Source organism: Macaca fascicularis, chromosome 8 (assembly GCF_037993035.2).
Source record: "Macaca fascicularis isolate 582-1 chromosome 8, T2T-MFA8v1.1".
NCBI lineage: Eukaryota > Metazoa > Chordata > Mammalia > Primates > Cercopithecidae > Macaca > Macaca fascicularis.
This window is the reverse complement of record NC_088382.1, coordinates 26,852,380-26,878,402: the sequence shown is the minus strand read 5'-3', so window position 1 is coordinate 26,878,402 and position 26,023 is coordinate 26,852,380. Positions and strand designations below refer to the sequence as shown.

Sequence of the window (26,023 nt, the reverse complement as noted above, 5' to 3'; positions counted from 1 at the left end):
GAGAGGGAGGGAGGGAGGAAGGAAGAGAGAGAGAGAAAGGAAGGAAAGAAAAAGAAAAAGAAACATTTGATCTGAAATCCCCAAAAGAACTCTAATGAGATCCCATTGTGATTAAAACACAATTTTTAAACCCTCTTCGATTCTGTGCTGGAACTGCTGACACCAAATCCCGTTTCGCTGATCCAGGAGTAGTAACAGCAGGGGCTGGATCTGTTGGCGCTGTCTCCGTATTGGTAACCTTTGGGCCACACTGCCCCATTTACTCGGCGACCGCTGTAACCGAGGGACTTTTCTGGAGATCTAATGCGAGTCAAATCTTCCCAGCCCTTCGGCGGGCGCCGCATTTATACGCGCACACAAGCTGGCACGCTCCAGGCAATCCGCTTTAAGGAGGATAAAGCAGAAGAAGAAAACGAACGTGGGGACACCCAGGGCGACGGGAGCCCCCCACCCCACCTCGCCTCTGACCACTTTGCGCCGGCCGCAGCGATTGCCTTCCCGTCTCCCCCACCATTCGCGGAGCCCTTTAAGAGGCCGAGGGCTCCAGACATGTAACCCCCACACCCATTCCTCGGTCCTGGGACTGAGACGCTGCTCCTAGGAAGTGGCGGGTCGGGACTCAGCAGACCCGGATTCATTTCAAAGAGAGAGGTTTCCATCTCAATATAGGCCCTGGCGGGTCATGACTCACTTCAACTCTGCGGTACGGCCTCTGCGCACGTAAGATCCCAGCGCGCACCTCAAATCCCGCGGGTCCCAGTTGTCTCTATCTTAGCTTTCCTCCGCCATAAGAATGCAGAGTTGAGCTAAGAGCAGGCTGGATGGACCGGATCGGGTTGCACAGCAAGGACTCCACCCCCAATCCTCGCATGTCCACTAGGAGGGTCCCCGTGGACCCTAGGTTGACCTCGGAAGCGCCCGCTAGTACCGTATTGACGAAGATCCTAGCCGCGCAGCACTGTCTCTCCGCGTTTTCTTTGCTTTGAGAACCATCAGTACGAACCAAACCTCCCAGGAAGGCGACTGGGGACTGGAGAGGATTAGACGGGTGCGTGAAGAAAGCGCTGGGGGAGGAAGGTGCAGGGTTAGCACGTGATTTCTGCGAGAACCAATGGGGGGCTACGGTCTCGTCACCCGGCCCTGGACCCGGGCCTGCCAGCATGACCCAGAGGAAGACGCTGTGTGGGACGCTGGGCGTCTGTCCCAGAGTTTGGGTCTGTCTGCGGGGCCTGCAGCAACAAGACAGGAAGCTCAGGGTGCCGCTCCTCACGGGGACCAGGCACTCCTCGGCCCCGCCCCATCCGCCTTCGGGATGCTGTTGAGCCCCGTCACCTCCACGCCCTTCTCGGTCAAGGACATCCTGCGACTGGAGCGCGAGCGGAGCTGCCCGGCGGCTTCGCCACATCCGGGGATGCCGAAGAGCTCGGAAAACTTTCAGTACTTGAGAATGGACCCAGAGCCGCGAGGGTCAGAGGTTCACAACGCTGGTGGCGGCGGCGGTGACAGAAGGCTGGACGGTTCGGAGCCTCCTGGGGGTGCCTGTGAGTCAGTCTTGGAGATGGACGCGGAACGGATGGCGGAGCCACGTGAGTAAGCGCTCAGGTCTTGCCTCCTACGGGGGGAATGTGGGGGCGGGGGGGGCGTGATCCATGGGTGCATGGGGAAAATACGCCTCCTGTCTCCTGGGTTCGAGAGTCTGTCTTCATTTTTTCTCACTTCAGGAGTCCAAAAAAGGCCTCTCGAACCCCATTCCCACCCTCTCCCGACACCCAGCGTTCTTCACACACCTCTAACGAAATTAAGCCCCTGAATCTTAAGGATTCACTTTTCCCAAATCCGCTCCTCTGATTCCCACAAACGCATGGCTCCCACTCGCAGCCACAGTGCCCAGAACCTCCATCTTCTCATCTCCACAGCGAAACCCTCTGCAGGGTCTTAGCCGTGCCAGTCACCACCACCCTTCCCTTCCATCACCTGGTGTCTCTCCACCCCCAAACCGTTTGAAAAGAGTGTGAGCAATCAAAGCAGTGGAACCCTAGTGGCTCCGAGGTCACTCCTAACCAGGCCCTTTCTTGCTGGCCTGGCCGGGGGCGGGGGGGTCCATTCCTCCTCATGGATTTTTCTTCTGGAAGACGGAAGATGGGGACCGGGTGGCGATTGAGTCTCCCGAAGTGGAAGGCCCCGTTGGCACAGGATTCTCCGCGTCAGGGAGAGTGTTAAAGGCTGCCAGGGTTTTCTCTGCCCTGGGACATGGCTCTGGCCGAGTCCTGTCGCCTGAATCCGAAGGCGCAACCATGCGCGCCGAGCTGCGAGGCCCACGCACCTGTGTCCAGCAGCCTGGAAGGGAAGGGGCTGGCTGGGAGTTGTGTTGCGTCGATACGGAGGCTTTGGCTGGAGAGGCCCGACATTCCAAGGGATGAAAACTACACCTTTTTCTCTCCAAACCTCAGCACCTCGCTCAGCATTCTCAACGCAGGGACTCTGAGTAGCGCCCGGCAGGGCAGGCCTCCTCTGCCAGACTGCCATGGCACCTCCATTCAAGGCGCAAACGAACGAAATAAATCAAGGGGCTGGATCGGAGTTACCGGCTTGCAGGCCGGCTACTCACTAACTCCAGAAGCCGGAGAACATTATCTGTTGTGTCCTCGAAGAAGCTGGTAGGTTTTCTGCAGCGGATTCTAAACTCCCTCGGCGCTGCTCAGCTAACTCGGCGATCACTTCTGCTCCGCTGACAAAGGATCACGTTTCTTCGACCACCACAGTCGCCTCGCAGTCGATGGTATTGGTGGCGCCTTCCTTGTCCCGCTGGAAACCAAATCCTGGGAGCGTCTCTTCTGCTGCAGCAGTGGACGCCGCCGAGGAGGGACCCGAGGCGGGCTCCAGGAACTGAGCCCAAGGCCGCGGTAGCGATCCGGACAGGGAAGGCACCTTCGGTGGGCTTCATGCCCTCCTCCATCGCAGTCAACCACCTTGCCCTCAAGAACTCCAGGATTGTGAGCAGGAGGGCGCAGCGTGCTGGCGCACCCAGCAGTACTGTGCAGCCCCAGGGCCTGCATGATCTGTGACTTTCAAATGGGGTCCTCCTTGCTCTACAGCCTGACTGAAGGTCAGTTGTTACCTTTCGATGTGCTAAGAAAACAAACCTACCTCAGGATTTTTCCTCTTTGCAAGGAGAGATGGCCTCAGTTTATTTGAGCACAGGCGTCTCTGAAGGAAGTTGTTCTCTCCTCAAACTTTAAATACCAAACAGCTCCATCCCCCCATGACATTGTGCCAGGGCCTTGGGTCTTAGGAGTCTGCTTCCAATCGCACTGGCTCATTTAGAGTCCTGTCCCTTCTTGCCATGAACTTGCACCCCCTCCATGCTCCTGGTTTTCTCCTGGCATGAGATTCCATGAAAACTCAGCATTTCCCTTCTATCCACCCTTGGGGTAAAATGGGGCTTAAGCCCAGACAGGAGAGAGGTGAGAAGAAGGGAGGAAAATGCTGCACCGCGGTGGGCACAGTCTCAGCTGTAGGGGTCGCCCTGGGTGAAAGGAGGACTTCAGCGTGAAGCCCACATCACCTGCTTGCCAGAAAGACCCCAAAGGAAGGAGAGGCTACCTTTTAAGAAGCCAAATGTGGACCTCAACTTTATGTAACTCTCAAAGAGAACCTCAGTTTCTGAGCCAAGAGTCAGGAGCCAAGAAATATTTTGTTTTCATCATATATTGTTATTTTGGATTACAAACCATCACATCCAAGAAAGCTGGGATGCATCCTGGTGTTGGTGGAGTGCTGCGTCAAAAAGACAAGAGTGTGCACACAAGTGGGGTGAAGGTAGGAGACTCTCAAGGCCCCGGCTCCTGGACTTAGAGCTGAGTTCCCTGCAGTGCGCTTGGGGCTGCGAAGGAAAATGAGGCAGACGGGAGCCTCCTGAGAGCCTGTCACCGAGTTTGCGCCTTCTTGACACCCGGGCTTCTCTGTTTTTCCTTCCTTCCCCGCCTTCCTCCTCCTCCTCCTCTTCTTCCTCCTCTTCCTCTTTCTTCTCCTCTTTCTCTACTTCCAACGAGAGTCCAAAGTCTCCCCAATCTGATCGACACCTCCACTCACACTTGTTCCTCACAGCGAAGGTTTACCAAACTTGACCACCATACACACACGGTTTTTTTGTTTGTTTGTTTGTTTTTTGAGAAGGAGTCTGGCTCTGTCACCCAGGCTGGAGTGCTGGGGCTCGATCTCGATCTCGGCTCACTGCAAGCTCTGCCTCCCGGGTTCATGCCATTCTCCTTCCTCAGCCTCTCGAGTAGCTGGGACCACAAGCGACCGCCACCACGCCCGGCGAATTTTTTTGTATTTTTAGTAGAGACGGGGTTTGACCGTGTTAGCCAGAATAGTCTCGATCTCCTGACCTAGTGATTCGCCCGTCTCGGCCTCCCAAAGTGCTGGGATTACAGGCGTGAGCCACCGCGTCCGGCCCATGCACACACATTCTAAGAAGCAAATGGAGCTGCCTTAACTCTTTATCTAGAGTCTACGTTTTGGAAAAGGACGCACACATCGGGGACCACATGGTGTCACAATTTATGTTCCAGCAGTAACATAAAAGTGACAGAGCTTGGAGGGAAAGAACATTGAGACAGTCCTGGGACAGGGTTCGGGGGTAGTAGGAGCGAGGAGAGGGATGGGCAGAGTGAAGGCTGCCAGGGAGAGGGAAGTCTTGAAAACTAAGTAGAAACTGCTCAGGTGAGCCTTAGGCTGGGCGCTGATGTGTCACTTCCTGTGCTTTTAGAACCCGGCCTGAGCGCGGCCTCGCCCCTCGGCGGCGGGACCAGGGTGCCAGAGTGCGGCGTTGGCAACGGCGGCGACAGCGTGCGGGGTGGCTGCTCCGAGCAGCCCAAGGCGCGGCAACGACGGAAGCCGCGCGTGCTCTTTTCGCAGGCGCAGGTGCTGGCCCTGGAGCGGCGCTTCAAGCAGCAGCGATACCTGTCAGCGCCCGAGCGCGAGCACCTGGCCAGCGCGCTGCAGCTCACGTCCACGCAGGTCAAGATCTGGTTCCAGAACCGACGCTACAAATGCAAGAGACAGCGCCAGGACAAGTCGCTCGAACTGGCCGGCCACCCTCTAACGCCGCGCCGAGTGGCGGTGCCCGTCTTGGTGCGCGATGGCAAGCCCTGCCTGGGCCCCGGGCCCAGCGCACCTGCCTTCCCCAGTCCCTATGGCGCCACAGTGTCGCCCTATTCTTGCTACGGAGGCTACACCGGAGCACCCTACGGAGTAGGCTACGGCAGCTGCTACGCGGGCGCGCCCTCCGGTCCTGCGCCGCACACACCACTGGCCAGCGCGGGCTTCGGACACAGTGGCCAGAATGCCACCCCGCAGGACCATCTGGCAGCCACGCTGCAGGGCGTCAGGGCCTGGTGAGGCTCCTCGGCTTGACTCTGCCCACTAGGGTCAGATGCTCGGTCCCTTCCCCTCCGCCCGCAGGTCGCGACAAGAAGGAGGGGACGCGGCGCTGGAGGGAAGCTGCTGCCCAACGGCGCTTCGTTCCGCAGCGATCTCTGGAACTGCGATCTGCACCATAGTCACCCAGCTAAAGGCCTTGCCTGGGACGTTCTTCCCCCAAAAGGCGAACCCTCTACCGGTCACCCACCAAGCAACACAGGGACTGAAGAAAACCGAGGCTGACTGGCAGTTTGGGGTGTGGGAGCAGTACTGAGGCGCGTGACTTTTGGGGCTTCAACCCCAGAGGCCCAAGAGGCTCTCGCATCTGTACGCAGCAGCCCCGGTGCATCGGGGGTGAATGGAGATGGTGATCTAGCGGGCCTACCATCCTCCAATTAATGACAGCTGTTGGGGAAGAACGAGAAGAGAATGGGAGTGCGGGAAGCCGGCTGAAGAGCCGGGAACTTGAGGATGGGGAAGTTCACGAAGAGGGACCTGCTCTGAGCCTCCTCCTGTGGGGTTTAAACATCCCCACAAGGCTGCGCCCCTGCGGACTCCATTAATCCAGAGGAGCGCTCTTTTCCCGCCATGATTGCTCTCCTGGAAGTAGGCTCTACCTTCCGGTGCCTTTCACTGTTGTGCATTTTCTCTCTTTGTACAGCACAGGACCTCCAATAAATACACTAAACAAGTGTGCGTGTGGTTGCGTGTGTGTAGGCCGTTAGAACATACATACGCCATTACCTTGAAACAATTTCGAGTTAAAGTAAAAATGAAGCTCAGAAGTGCTAGGAGAACAAAACCAATTCAGTCTTGGAGGTAGGTTTCCTACTTTCTTCCTTCACACTCCTCTCTCCCTCTTTGTAGGTTTTCTTTGGAGCATCAACAGTTTCTAAGTTTTGCGCCAGGAAAAGATCAAGTGCCCCGAAGTCCTAAAAAGATGGGTAGAAAGCCTGACCTTTAGGCTTTCTAAAATTGTGAAATTTTGACATCTCCACCCCTAACGTATCTGAGGTCATGCAAACTCAAGAATGAAAACAAACTCATTTTACTCATAGGGACATGGGATCAAATAGAAAATGTGTGTTTGCCGAGACAGATTTTATAGAACATTTAGTAAGAAAATGTGGCTTTTTTTCTCCCCTTGAATTGCATTTTTAGATAATGAAAATTCTAATTATTCATCCCGCAGGACTACTGACTTCTTGAATGTTAAATTCTCGTATTTGATAAATTCCTATATTTAATTCAAATGTACTACCCCTGAATTTTCTCATTTCTAATATGACCTGGTTGTTTTACTAAAGTGAGAAGCAGACTGCTTGAGGGTGTGTAAACTATACCTGACTGTTGATAGCTTTCATCCCTTAGAGTGTATATGTTTAAGCTTAAAAAAAAAAAAAAAAAAGTAGTGGTTAGGTTTTTTTACTATCATTTTCTTACATTTTCTCTCCTTTGGGGTTTTGCCACTTCTCTCTTTTATTTCTTTTTTTCCATTTATTTATTTATTTATTATTGGGCTGGGGTATTTATTTATTTATTTATTGAGCCTGCTCTGTTGCCCAGGCTGAAGTGTAATGTCATGGTACAATCTTAGCTCACTGTAGCCTACACCTCCCAAGCTTGAACCATCTTCCCACCTCAGCCTTTCAAGCAACTGGGACTATAGGTGCATGCCACCACACCCAGCTAATTTTTAAAATTTTTTATATAGAGAGGTTCTCCCTGTGATGCCCAGGCTGGCTCAAGCGATCCTCCCGCCTCAGCTTCTCAAAGTGTTGGGATTACAGGTGTGAGTCACCGAGCCCAGCCCTCATTTCTCCATGCTCATTGCCAATAAAAGTGTGTTCAGAAACACTTCACAGTATCTTCCAATTACAGTGTTGTGCCCCTGGGATTAAAAAGTGGATATGTCTATTTTAAATTTGGGAATATCGGTGAGTCAACTTGGTCAACAAAACTGAGAAAAAAAGTGGAGATTACACTGAAAATTTCCACCATGAGAGAATTGTCATAGAGTGCCACCACTCTTCTTTCACTTGGGAGGCCATTCCTCACAAGAGGAGAGGTCTCACCCTTGGACTCCAGCCTTAGACCCATGACAGGTGAGCTGCAGTCCAATGCTGCCACTGAATTATAATCTGCCCAGCCTGCAATGGTTAAGTGAGGTTTATTAAACTTTTCTATTATCAGATTCTAGAATGCTATATGTTAATTTGTTTAAAATCCTCCGGGGAAGGTCCCTACCCCAGAAATGTAGGTCACTGTAATATGGATTGAGAAGTATTTGGCACAGAGTAGGAAATTAATAAATGTTATTTCCTTCACCCTCTCACCCTCTTCTAACATAGAATAGTAGCAGAAGAAGCAGTTACTAGATATGTGATGTTTTGAATAACCTTGTCTCTGGAGTTAGGGCGAGTGAAAGACTCCCTTGCCTCCTCTACACCGTTGTGACCACAGGGAGAGGTACAGGAAGATCAGTTGGGTCAAGGCTCAGAGTGAAGGGGGCAAGAAAGAGGCGCAGTTTAATCATCAGGAACTCAGTCATTGCTGAACATTCCTGGTAGGGACACAAGAAAAAAATAAGATTTGGCTGCCATCCTTAAGGAATGTATTTTCTAATTGGGAAAGCAAAGACCAACATGAGGAAGGTATCTAAAAATACAAAGTGGTCCATGCTGCATGTCAAATAGGACAGACATTAAGCTCACTCTAGAGAGAAGGAAAATCCGGCCCAAGCTGGGGTGCTTAGAGAAGGCTACATGGAGAATGGGGGTTAATCCAGGTGATTAGCACAGGAATGACACTGTTTGCTGGGAGAGGTTCCAGAAAATCTCTAGGACTTTGGAATGGATAAAAGAAATGGGTATATGCCAAAGCCAGAGCTATATTTTATAGTAGTTTGAGACACAATTCAAGTTAGCTTCAGGGACTTTGTAAACTGCATTCAGTTGGCTGAAGGGGTGTGCGAGGTGGGAAGGGGTGTCAGTTACATGTACACCCAAGATCCTTTAGATGTTCCATTTGCCTGCCACATTTTTTGTTATGCTCCCTGGATTGCTGTGGCATCTATATCTGGCTGGCAAAAAAAAAAAAAAACTATAACCAAAATCTTGTCCATGTGCAATCCACGTGGCTTTCCCTTCAGACCACAGCAAGGAAGTTTGAGATTCACATGACAGCAAAGATTTCATTCCTAAAGGAAAGGAGAGTGAAGGAAAACTCTCTTCCCCCATCTCCCCACTCTCTGCCTGTCAAGATCACTTTAAAACGCATCGGTCTCCCAGCTCATCAAGCCCACCCCCAGCTGCCTGTCTTCCGTCTCCCATCTCCCTAATCTCTCCTCTGCACTGAAAGCTGCCCCTTTTTGTGTGTCTCTTACCCGACAACTGCTTATCCTCTGCAGGGCTTTTACCAGGGAGCCGCTCTGTAAGCAATCAGCCTCTTATCTCCATCGTTCACTCCGGTCACCTCTTAATGTTCACAAGTTCCCCAAATGGGAAGTAATTGACCTCTAAACAAAACAAAAAAGCTCTCAGAGAGATAGCAGAGGTTCCTTTCCTGACTGTCCCAGGGCTAGGGGTCTCACCTAGGCCAGGTGGATAAGTCAATAAAGTTGCAGACTTCCTGGCTCCCTGTCTTTCCTTTCCCATCCCAGCCCCACTCCAAGCCAGCTCCATCCTGATACCATCTGCAAGTCAGATGGAGTCTAATTCTAGATCACAGACTTGCCAGATTCCTGGTATTTATTTTTTGTAATGTTGTCATTATTATGATTAACAAAATCATTATGATGATTTGAGGAAGGCATATTTAAATCTTTTAAAATTCCATTCGAAAAGTGTTTACAACCCTCAATGTTTAGACCAGCTCTTTAGTATTTTATTGCTTGTCAACTGACCCTTTTTCTTTTTCACAAAACGAGGGAACTCTCAGGCTTAAAAACTGTGCTCCTCCTTTCCCTTCCCTTCCCCTAACGAAGAGTCCAGAGACACAGAGGATGTAGAGAAACCTGAGTTTGGAGTCCTTTCATTCTAGTCCCAGTTCCACTAAGAACATGCTCTGTGACCTTAAGTAAGCCTCCTAACCTCTCTGGGTTTCACTCTCTGCACCTATACAATTGAGGAGATGGATCTCTGAGGCTACTATTCTAATTTGAGGTGGCTCCCTATTGATTTCAGATGCCTTTACTTTTTTTTTTTTTTTTTTTTTTTTTTTTTGAGACGGAGTCTCGCTCTGTCGCCCAGGCTGGAGTGCAGTGGCGCGATCTCCGCTCACTGCAAGCTCCGCCTCCCGGGTTCACGCCATTCTCCTGCCTCAGCCTCCCGAGTAGCTGGGACTACTACTCGCCCACAACCGCGCCCGGCTAATTTTTTGTATTTTTAGTAGAGACGGGGTTTCACCGTGGTCTCGATCTCCTGACCTTGTGATCCGCCCGCCTCGGCCTCCCAAAGTGCTGGGATTACAGGCGTGAGCCACCGCGCCCGGCTTACTTTTTTTAAATTATAAGATAGATCATAGATCCAGAAGACTACACAAAACATATGTACGGTTTAAAGAATACCTGTAAAGTGAGCACAGATGGAAGTCCCACTCAAAGCAAGAAACATGGGATGCCAGCTCCCCAGCAACCCTTCTTCCCACACCCCTCCCAGAATGCCAACCCTTTCTCCCTCCTCCTCTCAAAGGAGGTACCAGCTACTCTGACTTCTCTTTAATAGTAATAAATAATGAACAGGCTTCTTTTTACGGATTTACCAGGCTTCTCTTTTTGTATTTACCCATATGGATACATCTCTTAACAAATACGGTTTAATTTTGCTGGATTTTGAATGTTCTATAGGTAGAATCATACTACATATATTCTTTTTTTCTTTTTTCTTTTCTTTTTTTTTGAGACAGGATTTCACTGTGGTTGGAGTGCAGTGGTATAATCATAACTCACTTAAACTCCTGGGCTCAAGAGATCTTCCTGCCTCAGCCTCCCAGGTATCTGGGACTACAGGCACACACCACTGCACCTAATTTTTTTAAATATTAATTTTTTTTTTTTTTTGAGACGGAGTCTCGCTCTGTCGCCCAGGCTGGAGTGCAGTGGCCGGATCTCAGCTCACTGCAAGCTCCGCCTCCCCGGTTCACGCCATTCTCCTGCCTCAGCCTCCCGAGTAGCTGGGACTACAGGCACCTGCCACCTCACCCGGCTAGTTTTTTTGTATTTTTTAGTAGAGACGGGGTTTCACCGTGTTAGCCAGGATGGTCTCGATCTCCTGACCTCGTGATCCACCCGTCTCGGCCTCCCAAAGTGCTGGGATTACAGGCTTGAGCTTCCGCGCCCGGCCCAATTTTTTTTTAGAGACAGAGTCTGGCTATATTGCCCAGGCTGGTCTGAACTCCTGGCATCAAGCGATCCTCCTGCCTCAGCCTCTCAAAGTGCTGGGATTATGGGCAGGAGTGACTGCACCCAGCTATGTATGTATTCTTTCATGACTTGCTGCTTTTATTTAATTTGATGTTTGTGAGATTTGTTTATGCTGTTGTGTGCAGCTTCTGTTAGCTCATTTTCATTGCTACTCTGTGTTCCATTAAATGCCTATACCTCAATGTATGTATTTATTGAAAATGTAGGGAGTTTCCAACTGTAGATTGTAACAGATTTCTGTTAGTGGTACCCTGTCTCACAGGTACAGCTGGATTCCATAGCTGGAATATGTCCTGGGCTGTCATACACTTTTGTGACTTGCTGGCAAGCATCCATCCTCTGATAGATTTCTATTTTATATAACAAATAACAGCCTTGCACTGGCATACCCTTTGAACTATGGTATGATTTTATGCTGTACTTACCATCCGTACAAGGCAGAATATATTACTACTGCCATCCAGAGTCAGAGTCCCAGGGTCAGAAAAGTGACAGCAACATTGTGAGTTAGTGATGGAACTGGGAATAGACCCTGGGCTCTCTGTCCTCTCATCCTTGGGTTCCTTCCACTGAATACTCCACAAGGCATTCTTGTCTTCATACAAATCACGGGACTCTCGAGTGACACTTTCTGTGTGTGCTGAGTGAAAAATGCAGAAGAGGTAGGAGGCCTTTGGAAAGCATGAAGAGGGGAGAAATATGAAGCCAGATGCCAGAAAGGGTGGGGAGGGAAGGGAGAGATACAACTGCATCTTCCTATTCCTGTGGGTAAACAATGCATGATGACCCTGGCTTCTGCATTCCCCTTGCCTAGTTCAGTCCACATTTTCCTGTGTGCCTTGAGGCCCTGGGGACACTGATTCAAGCTTTCAAATGGCTAACTCTTCAGAGTGGGGAGCATTCCCCTGACTGTTTCTCCTCCTCAGTTCCACCTCCCCCCACAGTGGGGAGAGGGCTTCCTGGGAAGCTGATCTGCCTTCCTCCCTGACCCTCTGTTTAGACTCGTCTAGCAACCCCCACCCAAACCAAAAGAAATGTGGTCTTAGTGACATAGTCCAGATTCCACTGTAAGAAAAGCAAAGATATGCCCAGCAGCCCTGAGCCCCAACCTCAGAGTGCTTCTGACTCTGTCCCTGTGGGGCTGTCCTTGTAAGCTGCTCTCAGTTATGCCTGCCTCCTTCCCACTCGTGCAACAGTGACTCCTGCTTCCTCCCATCGCCAGTCCAGTTTAATTGCCTGAAATTTGAGGGCACAGGATTGAAATCCTAAGTGAGGACTTTAGTGGTCCAAAGGGGATCTTTTCCTTGCACAGCTCCCATATCCAGGCCATCGCAGAGCCCTCTGGTGCCTTGCCTGGACATTCCTGGTAGACAGCCTGTCTTAATGCCCCAACTGGGTCAGGTGCCTCCGGCATGAGATCCTGGAGTACCCCGGATGTCTCCACGATAGCTCGGTGACTCTCCACATTTGTTGTCCTTTTTAAACAATCAGTTGTCTGTTATTTTTAAGCAATGAATCTGCCCTATGTATTTCCAACTTGCCCTGTGCCCAACATAGCGGAGGGGGCCCCATACCATTTGTTGATTGATCAAATGCATGAATGGCTGCTGGTTGACTTTTTTGTATGACCTCACAAAGTCTTCATTAAACATTCAGGCACTGAGCTGGCTCCTGAGCAGTCAGATCCTCTGGAAGAAATCCCTTCTCTGTGCGGATAGGGACCTAGCTCTTGGCAGGGATTGTCTGACCCCTGATAACAGGGACCCTAAGAATTTCTGCCAGCCAGGATTTATGGCTATGGAGAAAAAGGAAGTTCTTTGTTTGCTCCTTCCAACCATTCTCCTGTAGATCAACTTAACTTTAATTAGCAAGTATAACAAATCAAGCGTTGCGGGTGAATATAAGATCAGTATCATTAAAAAATATTTACAAGAGACCTATTACTTAGTGCAAAATACTCTTCTATGCACTGAGAAAAGGGAGCATAGAGAGCAAGAGAGACCCATGGATGCAAAGAACATTTAGTCCTATTCTGAAGAAGATTATAAACTGGCAGGTGAGACAGCACCTCTACAGCTAATTATACCACATGGAAAACTAGAAGAGGTGCATTATAAACATCGCCCGGGAGCACACAGAAGGGAACTATTTATTCTGACTGTGGTCAATCATTCATTCAATTAATGGAATGTCTACATTATGATTCCTGTCCAAAAGATGCTTATGATGAGAGACAACCTGGCTGTCGTCCAATGTCCATTTTCCTTCTTTCCTCTTTAGTAATTGAACCCGAGTTTTAGTTAAGCACACAGTCTCCCAGCTAAGGATTATATTTCCCTGACTCTTTCTGCAGTGAGGGGTAGCCAAATAATTACATTCTAGCCAAAAGGATGTAAGCAGATGTGAGGGGGGCACTCTCCATGACACGGCCTCCACTTTCCTTCTCTTCCTGCTGCTGGCTGGAATACAGATGAAATGGTGAGAGCAGTAGCAGCTATCTTAGATTATGACAGAACAAAAGATAGAAGAAGGCTAGGCCTCAGGTTACTATCGCCCACCTGACCATGTGCAATTTCTCCTAACTGGCATTCCTGGATGCCAAGCCATTCCTTTTTCTCTCCAAGCCACTCCTCATGCTTCTATAGGATTTTTTAAAAATTCTGTTTCTTGATGAAAAGACTTTCATATGTAGTCTGCATTCTTCAACCAGACACACAAGAGCTTCAATAATCTGTCTCTTCCCTACATTTTCAGTCTCATTCCTTGCCAAATTCTTCTGCATGCTTTCTGCTTGCGGTCAGCAAACCTCTGGCTCTCCAAAACACATAAGGCATGTCTTCCTCTTTTGGTCTTTCATGCCCAGTTCAATGCCACCCCTAAGGAAGTCCTCTGAGCTACCCAGTCAAGGACTCTTCAGGGTGCTCCGAGCTGCCACAGCTCATGGTTTGTTCCCTGTTGTAGCACATAGTTCACCCTTGGATTGTAGTTGGCTGTTTCCCTAATTGCTCTCCAATAAAACCATAAGCCACTTAATTGAAGAAATCAGTTTTACCCAATTTTCTTTGTGTATATACATTTTTATTGAAGTACAGCATATGTAGAAAAAATTGTATAAATAATAAATGTACAGCCAGAGGAAATTTAATAAAGTGAACTTCCCATATCATCAGCACCCAGATCATGAAACAGAACATTAATATCCTCCCCCATAGAACCTCTCTTGTACTCTTTTTACGGTCAGCACCGCCCAAAGGAAACTACTATCTTGACTTTTAACATCATAGATTAATTTTGCCTGTTTTTGGAAAAGGCAAAAGTAAACATAAGTTGAATCATATGGTTTATACTCAATTTTTGTCTGGTTTCCTTTGCTTAACATTATGTATGTGAGTTTCATCCATGTTGTTGTAGGTGGCTGCAGTTCATTCACTCTTATTGCTGTTTGGTTTTCATTGTATGAATATACCACAATGGATGCATCTATTCCACAATGGATGGGCATTTGGGCTGTTTCCAGTTTGGAGTTATTCTCATTAGTGCTGCTGTGAACATTCTTTTTTTTTTTTTTGAAACAGAGTTTCATTCTTGTTGCCCAGGCTGGAGTGCATCTCGGCTCACTGCAACCTCCACCTCCCGGGTTCAAGCGATTCTCCTGCTTCAGCCTCCCATGTAGCTGGGATTACAGGCATGCACCACCACTCCTGGCTAATTTTTTATTTTTAGTAGATACAGGGCTTCTCCATGTTGGTCAGGCCAGTCTCAAACTCCCAACCTCAGGTGATCTGCCCACCTCAGCCTCCCAAAGTGCTGGGATTACAGGCGTGAGCCACCGCGCCCAGCCAGATATTCTTGTGCATGTCTTCTGGTGAACATATGAGCACATTTCTGATGGGTATATACTAGGTGTGGAAACTCTGAGTCATGGGATAGGCATATGGCCAGGTTTAGTAGATCTATTTATCCAGAGGAGTTGTGTTAATTTACATTCCCACTAGAAGTGGGAGCTCCATATTCTCACCATCCATAATCAGTTGTCTATTCACGTCTCCCTTCTTCCCCTTCCTTGCCCAGAACAAGGCAATACAGATAGAGAGTGAGAGTACCATGAATGTTTGTATAACGGTATACAGTTGAGTTGAACCATTGGAGGAGCAGAGGGAGGTAAAAATAATGAATGTTTAAACCCATACCGAGTGCTGAGCTCTTGACATGCTTTATAGTATTTAATCACTATAATCACGCTCTACACTCTAAAATCCAGTGGAGCCCAATAAACTCCCAAATTAGGAAACTAAAGACCAGAGAGATTAGGAAACTTATGCAGAATCACCATCACTAAAGGTAGAGGTAGAAGCTGAGCCTCCAAAGTCCACTTGCTTTCCATTATATCCTGTTGCCTTCTGGCACTCATTACAATTTGCTGCTCCTATTCTTTAACTACTTAAACATACAGCTATATTTGCCAATGATTCAGCACCCAGCATCTGCCTTCTGACTGATTGTGGTGTTTTTTGATCCTGCTATTTTCATCCCAGCCTCAGAGGGAGTGACTTGGAGGGAAAGTGGCCCAAAGAGCACCTTCAGACGTTTCAGAAGGCTAAGATCTCAGCGATGCCCATGGGGCTCTGATCTCTATCCCGGGATGTCTGCATTCAGAATCTATAAACGACTTATTACGTATGAATATTGCATATAACGCCAAGAACGTCTGTGCTAGAGGAGCAACCAGCAGCCATTGCTTGCAGAACTTCAACTGCCCACCAGGGGACACCATTGCCTCCAGTTTCCTACCGTGGGAAAGAGGGAATTCCCCCAAACTCCTCGGGACTCCACTCGAAGCTCCATTTGACTTTGAGCAATGATTCAGGTTTCTTTTTTCAGGTCAAGCCCTTTACCTTCCTATTTGGATGTTGACAGTTGGGGATGAACTGGAGACATTGAATCAACAGATTAAGGGCTCCAGGGATAGCTGCTGTTGTTGGCAGTGGTTTCAGTGTGGCAAATATTAATGATAACATTGGTGCTGCTGGTGGCTATCAGATCAGTGGGATGCTTTACAATGCATTAATGTCCTCCATAAATACCGTCTCATTTAACCACCATATGAGAAAGTATTATTCCCACATAGCTGAAGAAACTAGGGAAATTGAGGCACTTACCCTAGGTCACCCAGCTTGTAAATCAGAGAGAGAATACAAACCCATGAATCCTGTTAACAAATCCTCTGTTCAGGGTTTAATTTGTGTACCTAAAATATAACTGTCTGTTTTTAAGAAACGCCCTCTGAAGGGCTGGTAAAGCAAATACTGCTAACAGATTAGCCTGCAATTCTGCCTGCCTCTTCACCAGCGTCCAGGCTCTCACTCCAACACACCGAAGGGAAGGTGATCGGATCAGTTCCTTCCCACTGAACTGTTGTTCTTGACTCAGAGCAGAGGTTCCCCACTCTTCCTGAGTTGAAGACTGCTTGGAGAATCAACATCATTGAATCTAGTGGATTCTGGCCTCACTTTATCCTGACCAATTCGGTGATGGAGATCGAGTTATTTCATCTCTCCAGCCTTCAACTGCATCTTAGGTAAGATGGAATGAGTTAAATCTCACCCATGAGACTCTTTGGGTTGTAAGTGACAGAGGCCCAACTCACACCTGCATGGGCACTTTCTTTGCCCACACGGCTGAATGGCAGAAAGGCTTAAGGTGGAGCTGCACTTAAGGATGGCTGAAACCAGGGAATAGCAGGATCTCTTAACCACTGAATTAAAAAATCAGTGCAGCTTTGGGGACTCTGTGCTTTCCTACACTATGGAGTAAAATCCTCTTGACCTAAAACTAGCCTTATCTACAGGGAAGGGCCAAAACCTCCAGGGTGGGTCAGGCTGGGATGCAGTGGCTGGCTTCCTCCCAGGACTGCAAGCTGTGGCAATTGGCAGATACACAGAGGGGCAGTAAGAGAAGGACTTGGCTCCACCCAGGAAGATCAAAATGAAGTTAATGTGCATGAAGTCCAGTCTATAACTACCAGCCTCCACATACACACACACCCACTGTTCTGGGGACAGCTGGAGACACCAGATGCCCTCCAGCCTGCAGCATCCTCTGATAACTGCCTTAGGCTTTACTTTGACCTGATCCCCCCTCTATATACAAAATGTAGTGGGGAGCCCATAGACCACAGATTGCTTTGATTCTACACCACCCCCACAGAAGGCTCTGTTCCAGGGCTGCCTGGTTCCCTTCCCGCTAAGCGGCTCCTCTCAAGCTCTGAGCCTCAACACTTGAGGAACAGAGTCCCAGGCTTCAGGATAATTGTATATCCAGAGGTAGTGAACCCAGGGTTCACCCAACAATACTATTAAAGCAGAAATTGATTTCTTCAGACACACTTTTTCCTGCTTTTCAAGCACTCTCAGCTTCTAGGTTGGATAGTGAAACTGTTGGCAAAGCTCTTCTGGGTAAGCTCATGGAAGTCCTGCCCTCCTCCATCTATACTGATAGGGAATGTGACATGGCCCATCAGAGGCATCAGGGACACTGCTGGATGGAGCTGTCCAAGGCTGAGCTCATAAGCTGGTCAGACACTAAAGCAAAGACCTCACATACTTCGTCAATCCTCGGCACACTTCCATGTGACAGCCAACCCTTAGGACTCTCATTTATCAGAGGGCTCACTTAGGCCAGGAGAGGTTAAGTGTACATGCACCTCGCAAATGGCAGAACTGGGATTTAAACTTGGCCTCTGAGAGCCTGAAGCCTGCTGGCCTCCTTGCATCCTCTCCTGCATAGGTCCACCTCCTTAGCTCAGGCTCACTGGCCTGGGCCTCCTGATTCCACTGCTGCAACCTGTCTTCAAGTGCTGCAACGGCACATGCTGTCCACTATGAAGTGGACACCTAGTATTTCTGTCAGCAGTGTCTTTCCAAAATGCAAATTTGGTGGTATTGCTTCTCTTTGCTCCAAATCACTGCACAGCCCCCGAGTGGCCTGTTGTATACAAACCCTTCCGTGTGGCAGTCCAGGCTGCTTCCCATCTCACACAGGCCCCGCATCCTTCTCCTCCCTCCTCTGCACCCACTCCAACTCTCTCAATGCGTCAAGGCCCATGTAAAAGCCCACCTCCTCCATGAAACCTTCTGTCCTGAAGCCACTGGTCTCAGAGAGTGAGAGTTGAAGGGGTTCCTTGTCTAGTGACTTTCAAACTAGGTGCTAAAAAACTACAAGGGTCCTCAGGACCTACACTGGGACAAACAGCTGCTGGGTTCATGTGGCAGGGAGGGGTCATGAGCTCCCGGCAGCAGATTCACCTTTATCTGCCATGGATTTGGGATTTCTGGAAAATTTCATCTGAAAAAGGTTCTGCTGCTAACATAATACATAATATTTTATGTATCACATACACATAATTATTATATTGTATATTATATAATATAGTATTTCTATGTAGTATATTATAAAAATATGTAATATAATATTGAATATATTGAATCATGTAACATAGTATTGAATACAATATAATATATAAAATATAATAATGTATTCAATACTATGTATTCAATATATTACTGAATATATTATTCAATATATTATTATAATATAATATTTTATATTTTACTTATTTTTCTATTATATAATAATAATATTATATTGTTATATTGTTATATTTATATTTTCTATTATATATTATATCATGTTATAATAATATATAATATATTATATATGATATATGTCATATATGTCATATTATATATAATATATTATAATATAATAATATATTATATATTATACTATATATTATATTTTAATATAATATAGTCTATATTATATTTTATATTAAAATATAATATAGACTATATTATATTTAATATATTATATATTATATTTAATATATTATATCTTAACATAATATATTATATATTATATTTTAACATAATATATTATATATCATATTTTAACATAATATATTATATGTTATATTTTAACATAATATATTATATGTTATATTTTAATATAATATATTATATATAATATTTTAATATAATATGTAATATATTATAGTATATATTATATATAATATATTATATTATGCACTATAATATATTATATAATGTATAATATATTGTTATATTATATATAATATGCACTATAATATATTATATATAATATAATATGTTGTTATATTATATATTATACATTATAATATATTATAATATATTATATATTATATTATATATAACAATATATTATATATTATTTTAGCATATAATATTAATGTATTATATTAATGCATATTAATATAGTATTATATATCATATATTTATATATGATATATATGTTATAATACAATATATAGTATGACAACACAATATATTATATATTTTATATAATGTTATATAATATCTTTTTTAGTATTATATAAATTATATGTAATATAATTATATTACTACTATAAAATTTTAGTATGACATAGTAATGATAGCATAATAAGCAGCATCCAGTCCAACCTTCTCATTCTACAAATTGGAAGCTCCTCCAGCACTTGCTGTTCACTATGAATTTGACATCTGGTATATTCTACCGCTGTTGATATAATTGTTTTTTCTTGTGTATATCTGTCTCCCCAACTTGAATATAAACTCCTCATGGGCAAGGATGAGGTCTTATATTTGGTTATCTCCAGGGCTAACAAGGCTTAAGATACGTTTATTTATTATGACTATTCCATCGTCTGCTTCAGGTATTTCTTTAAAGACATAACACAATGCAGACAGAGCTAAAGCCCTACCCCAATCCCTGCCTGCTCACTCTCTTCTCAGAGGCAACCACAACCCTCATGTTCGAGTGAATCATTTCTGTGACTGCACAGAAGTGTTAGTGTGAATGCACAGAAAATGCATCTTATGTGTAATTTATTGTTTCCTGAGTTCCAGTGCTTTATGTCAGTGGTCACTTCTTTATCCTTTTGCACCTTGAGTAATGTGGGGGACAGGTGTGAGAAGAAGGCTGCTGTTTCAGATCTATCATGTTCTCCAGTTGGACTCTAAGCTCCCTGAGGGCAGACAGCACATTCTGCAACCTCCCAACACCCCTCTTCCCAATTTAAATCACATGCTGACTCCAGGGACAATTCCTACTCATCCCTTAAGGATATGGCATTTCCTCCTATGGAGAATCCGTGGCTAGGAGCAATGTCAGCAGAAAGCAGCATCCTAGATGATTAAACATGCAAGATTTGGGGCCAGATAGTGTGCATCTTGGCTTTGCTTCTTACTAGCTGAGTGGCTGCAACAAAGTTAGTCCACTTCTCCTGCCTTGGTTTCTTTTCCCATAAAATGGAGGTATAATAATAGCCTCTGTGTGTGGGGTTGCTGGGACGACTAATATAATCAATATCAATATTAATATACAATCAACTGATATTACATCAATTGATATCATCAATAAGTACAAGCACAGTGCTTTGAACAGTGCATTCTAAGCTTTAGGTAAGAAGTAGCTACTATTGTTTTAATGCCAAGCTAAGGATTTCTGCATTGCTGAATTTCATTAGTTTGGAAACATTCAAACTAATGAAGCATTCGGACTGTTTCATGCACTCCCAATGCAAGTTCAGGTCACCCTAAAACATCTGGACATGAAATGGGGCAGCCTCCCCCCAGCACTCATCCCTCACTGGAGGGTGGATAAGTGTGTCCCTGAAAACCAGGTGTCTCACCTGGCTGCTCCTTTCTCCTGCTCTAGGATTCCCCATCCCTGGGGAATTTCCACACTTTTCCTCCTGCTCACATCTCAGATGGCACCAAACAGCTTATATCCATATTTGAGGAAAGCAGCCATCAGGAATGTGGGGCCTTAATGTGCCCGTGGGGACTGGTTTCCCAGGGGCCTTCAGCTAAGCTCAGTAGTCAGAGTGTGGGTCCCCCACCTGCAGCCTCCTCTTCAAGATCACCTGCTTAGACCGGAGCCCTCCCTGCCACCTGCTCACCATTGTTCTCCCCTTGCCTCCTCTAGCTGACCTTGATTCTCTCCAGATGTCTAGGGAAGAGGCGCTGTCATGCTTGATCTGGCCGGTCAGTTTCTCTATTTGCCAATCAGCTAACTGCTGGCTTTTTGTTTGTTTTGTTTTTGTTTGTTTTGTTATTGTTTGTTTGTTTGAGACTGGGTCTTGCTCTGTCACCCAGGCTGCAGGGCAGTGGTGCCATCTCACTGCAACCTCTGCTTCCCAGATGCAGCACCATGCCTGGCTAATTTTTGTATTTTTGGTAGAGATGAGGTTTCACCATGTTGCCCAGGCTTAACTGCTGGCTTTGACGGGAGAATATGTGAATGAGATTTTTTTTTTAAGTCCTTTACATTTCCATTGCCATGTCATAGAAATAAAACACTAGAAAGGAGCTTTGACTGTGCCTGTGACATTGTGTTTCTTTTCTCTTAAAGTACATGAGATAAATCAAATTATAACAATTACCTCCACTTTTTTAATTGTTTAAAACACGTGGCAGGACGCAGTGGCTCATGCCTGTAATCCCAGCACTTCGGGAGGCCGAGGCGGGCAGATCACGAGGTCAGGAGATCAAGACCATCCTAGCCAACACAGTGAAACCCCATCTCCACTAAAAATATATATTAAAAAAAAAAATTAGCCGGGCGTGGTGGTGGGCACCTGTAGTCCCAGCTACTCGGGAGGCTGAGGCAGGAGAATGGCATGAACCCGGGAGGCGGAGCTTGCAGCGGGCCGGGATGGCACTGCCACTGCACTCCAGCCTGGGCAACAGAGTAAGACTCCATTTCAAAAAAAAAATTAATTAATTAATTTTTAAAATTTTAAAAAAATAAAAAATAAAACATGTTAGTGTAAAAAAAAATCACATTTTTTAGGAGATCAAAATAAAACTGACCTACACATTGAGAGACATAGGTCAAAGTTCTGACTTGGTCACTGACATGTAATTTTTGGTGAGTCATTTAGATTATCTGAACCTCAGTTTCTCCACTACTACAATGATACCTAAGGCCTTTATCATGCAATTCTGTGGATGTTTAAGTGGGAATGCCGCAATGTCTCCTGTTCCTGGACATTCTCCTCTCTCTGCCATTCCCTGCTTCCATGCCTTCCAGCTTATTCCCTATCTCCTTCTTTCCTCCCCCAGCCCCTCAAGAGGGGAAGGGAGCCTGGATAAATATATGAATGGATGAAAGGTTCTGTCCATGCCCAAAGTATTTCAGGCATCAGGGCGCTGCTGCAGGGTGGTCTCGGGAGTCTGCCCTTCCTTCCCCACATGCCTGAGGTGGCCATTTCCCTTCTGAGCTGTGAAAACAACAGGAGGGTCTTGCCTGCTTCCCTCCCTGGGAGCAATAGGGATGGGACCTGCCTCAGGCCAAACTGGAACTCTTGGCTGAGCAAATTCCTCCCCACCCAGTGGTCCACGGTTGTGCCGTCCCGAATAATTTTCAGGAAAGTGTCCATCAGAGGAGCCACAGTCAGCAGTCCTAAGAGAAAGCCGTTTGCTTTGTGAGGCAGCCTCTCCAACCCCCCAGGTCCTGTCCAGTCTCAAGGATCAGTAGAATCCTCTGGAGAGCCAAGCAGAGGCCTGGCACCCAGCCGCTCACCCACAGGGATCTGCACCCACCCCGTGCCTGGAAATGAGCTCCATCACCTTCTCAGATGATCATCCACCTGGGAAGGTGTCATGTTGGGGCACCAGGAGGCTACAATAACCTGCTTCATGTTATGGTGGGCACTGTGCGGCAGGGAGTGGCAGAGGGAAGGTCTCAAATTGCTCTGGCAGGCAGCACAGGGTGGGAAGGTCAGAGCCTCCTCCCTTAGACAAACAACATCCGATGTATCTCCCAGGCGAGGGTCTTCGTTAAACTGTTGAGCAGACCAGGCTCGGAAGGACCAAGGCCACCCAGTGAGAGGGCAGGGAAACTTCTGCAGACTCAGCCCTGCAGCCCGGGGCTCTCCAGAAGCCAGCAGCCATGGAGGGGTGAGAAGAGGTGACCAGGGCACCGTTAGCAAAATACTCTTGGATTCCTATTGCCCAGTAAATGCCCACTGGTGGCTTTTCTGGGGCCATAGCCTTGATGAGGGGTATAATAAGGTTGAGCTATCATCTGCTGCAAATGTTTCCCAAACCTTCATGCCTTGGCCTTACAGAAAGGGCTGCAGGGATAGCTGGCACAAACAGCTACAGAGTGGCGAGGTCAGACATTTTTAAAGGGTTCTGGGATGGAAGAGAGGAGGACTTTCTGCAGGTATGTGATAGGAAGCATGAATGGGCATATGAGATAAAGAGCACAGAAACACATGAGGTCTGGAGTCCCCAAGAGGAACAATGGAGACCATCGCGTGAACCTATAGTGGCCTCTGTCTCCTCCTCATAAAGCCCCCCTCCCTCTCTGGCTGAGCCACTCAGAGCCCTCTGGTCTCACTGCTCAAGGGAGAGAGTGTTTGCTGGACCAGTAGCACAGGCATCACTTGAGAGTTTGTTAGAAGCACAATCTTAGGGCCCTCCCAGATCTACCGAAACAGAATCTACTTTTTTTTTTGGCTAGAGTGCAGTGACGTGATTGCACTGCAACCTCTGCCTCCCAGGCTCAAGCGATCCTCCCCCACCCCTCAACCTCCTGAGTAGCTGAGACTACAGGCACATGCCACCACGCCCAGCTAATTTTTTGTGTTTTTGTAGAGATGGAGTATCGCCGTGTTGCCCAGGCTGATCTCAAGCGACCCACCTGCCTCAGCCTCCTAAAGTGCTGAGATTACAGGTGTGAGACATCATGACTGGCCTCAGAATCTACATTTTAACAAGATCTTCAATGTGTGTAAGCGGTGCCCCAGCAGTTGGTCTCTTTACCCTCCCCTCTTGGGCCAGGTCTCTCATAACCTGCAGCTCTGCCCTCTGCCAACCACCAGCTGGAAAATAAAGGTCAGACTAATCCATGCCACTGTGTAAATGGTGGAGGATCACTTAATGTGCCACCAAACTCACATCACATTTTCATATTAACACATGACAATAATCTTAACCAAATGCCACAGGGAAAAATGTAGGGCCCAGAGCAAGACCAGTGGGGAGGGGTTGCCGGGGAACCACTGAGGAAAGGAAGTGGCCTGAGGACAGTGTCATTTGCCTCTGGTTCCATTCTTCAATGGCCCTGCCTAGTGGGCTCCCTTGGGAGAAGAAAAAGAGAAACAAGCCAGGAAAGAGGGTCAACTGAGCTAGGAATTTTGGAGAAGCCGTGGACAACCGCTGCAACCCTTGGGAAGTTGTCCACAGTCCTGGCTGCCTTCCTCATTCTGTGAAACTGATGCATACTTTCTCTTTTCCCAGTGTCAACCCAAACAATGAAACCCAGGCTGTCAAAGAGCCTGATCTGTTCTCAAAGCCATTTCCAAAGAGCCAGGTTGACAGGTGTTTATGGAACACCTGCTATGTGCCCAGTGCATGGGGTGGCGGGGAAGGCACGGGCTTTAGAGCCAGGACAACCTGGGTTAATAGTGAGAACCTGGGCATGTTACCTTCATGCCTGAGCTTCCTTCTCTGCACAAAACAGTCCCCAGTGGGTTGTAGTGCTTATTGAATGCCTATAGTGAGCCACAGACTCACTGTGGTGAGCCTAGAGTGAGCATTCAACAGGTGTCAGTCTTCTCTGCGCTGTCCTGGTGTGAGGAAGGAAGAGGAGAAGCCAAAACACAACCCTGGGCCTCAATAAGGTTTACAAGAAAACTGGTGCTATGGTTTGAATGTGTCCCTTCCAAAGTTCAGGTGTTGACATTTCATGGTACTAAGAGATGGGGCTTTAAGAGGTGATTAGGTCATGAGGGCTCCTCACTCATAAATGGGATTAAGTCCCTTGTGCAAGTGGCTTCACAAAGGATTCAACCTCTTGCCATGTGAGGACACAGCGTTCCTCCCCTCTGGAGACTTCAACATAAGGCACCACCTTGGAAGCAAAGAGCAGCTCTCACCAGACAACCGAACCTGCTGGCACCTTCATCTTGGACTTTGCAGCCTCCAGAACTGTGAGAAAATAAATGTCTGCTCTTGATCAATTACCTAGTCTATGGTATTTTGTTATAGCAGCACAAATGGACTGAGACAACTGGTGAGCATCAAAAGATTAAATACTCTAAGGCAATATAAGATTATGTGCCCAAATGAGCCGCAGAGCCATCAGTGAAGGCTGGAGAGGGCTACAAAGTCTTTTGGGTGGAAATTGAACCAGTGAACACAAACAAGAGATAGAAAATGTACATGCAGCTTGCAAAAAGGCCTAGGACTGATAGAAGTGAGCATGACACAATTGGAAACCATGACAAACCAGTCAGGAGAGGCAGGGGAGAATGTCAGTAAGGAAGGGGAGGGAGGACAGGGAAGCTGAGGATTGTGACTATCCAATCTTAAATCTGTGTAGCTGTCTGCTCCCCTAATCCATTCCTTTCCATTAAAACCACAGTAAAGTCTCTGGCTTTCCCCTCACCCTCTCTATGTCCCAACTGACCCTGGTGTTTCCCTGCATGGCCCTGCAGGCTGTGCCCCCTGCTTCTAGGGCATGTGAGCATAAAACTTCCTTCCAGGCTGGGTGCGGTGGCTCATGCCTGTAATCCCAGCATTTAGGGAGGCCGAGGCAGGTGGATCATTTGAGGTCAGGAGTTGGAGACCATCCTGGACAGCATGGGGTACTAAAAATACATAAAAATTAGTAGGGTGGGGTGGCCTGTGCCTGTAATCTCAGCTACTCAGGAGGCTGAGGCAGAATCACTTGAATCTGGGAGGTGAAGGTTGCAGTGAGTCGAGATTGCTCCATTGCACTCCAGCCTGGGCAACAAGAGTAAAACTCTGTCTCAAAATAAATAAATAAATAAATAAATAAATAAATAAATAAATAAATAAAACACCTTCTTCCTTTGTGACATTCACTTCTGGGTCTGTGTGTCTTACCATACCTAATTAAAACAAACCCCGGATACCTTTTCAAACACACATACAGGGGCCAATTCTATGGGCTCTGGTTGTACTTCCTACCCTGAAGGGTATCAGTGGAGGCAGGTGGGGTGGGTGGAAGGATTGAGGGTGATGCAGTGGAGACATCCAAGGGCCTAGAGGTTTAGGGACTCAACTTTGTTATAGTTCTGTCATCTCTGTAAACTTGAGGCTCCTTCCTAGAAAAGCAAGA

The 26,023-nt window shown here is 47.0% G+C and overlaps 1 protein-coding gene across 1 annotated transcript; it reads left to right on the top strand.

Moving 5' to 3' along the window:
• The first annotated feature begins 1,141 nt into the window (after window positions 1-1,141).
• On the top strand, window positions 1,142-6,116 carry NKX2-6 (NK2 homeobox 6). The gene is made up of 2 exons (XM_005562849.5): window positions 1,142-1,586; window positions 4,772-6,116. The coding sequence occupies exons 1-2, from the start codon at window positions 1,313-1,315 to the stop codon at window positions 5,401-5,403; spliced, it is 906 nt and encodes a 301-aa protein (XP_005562906.3). The 5' UTR covers window positions 1,142-1,312; the 3' UTR covers window positions 5,404-6,116.
• Window positions 6,117-26,023: the final 19,907 nt, after the last annotated feature.

What these genes read in the sequence shown, in the direction of transcription:
- NKX2-6 (XM_005562849.5), top strand. Translation starts at nt 1,313, where the DNA reads ATGCTGTTGAGCCCCGTCACCTCCACGCCCTTCTCGGTCAAGGACATC. An exon ending in GGAACGGATGGCGGAGCCAC is followed by an intron (nt 1,587 to 4,771) that starts GTGAGTAAGCGC and finishes CTGTGCTTTTAG; the next exon opens with AACCCGGCCTGAGCGCGGCC.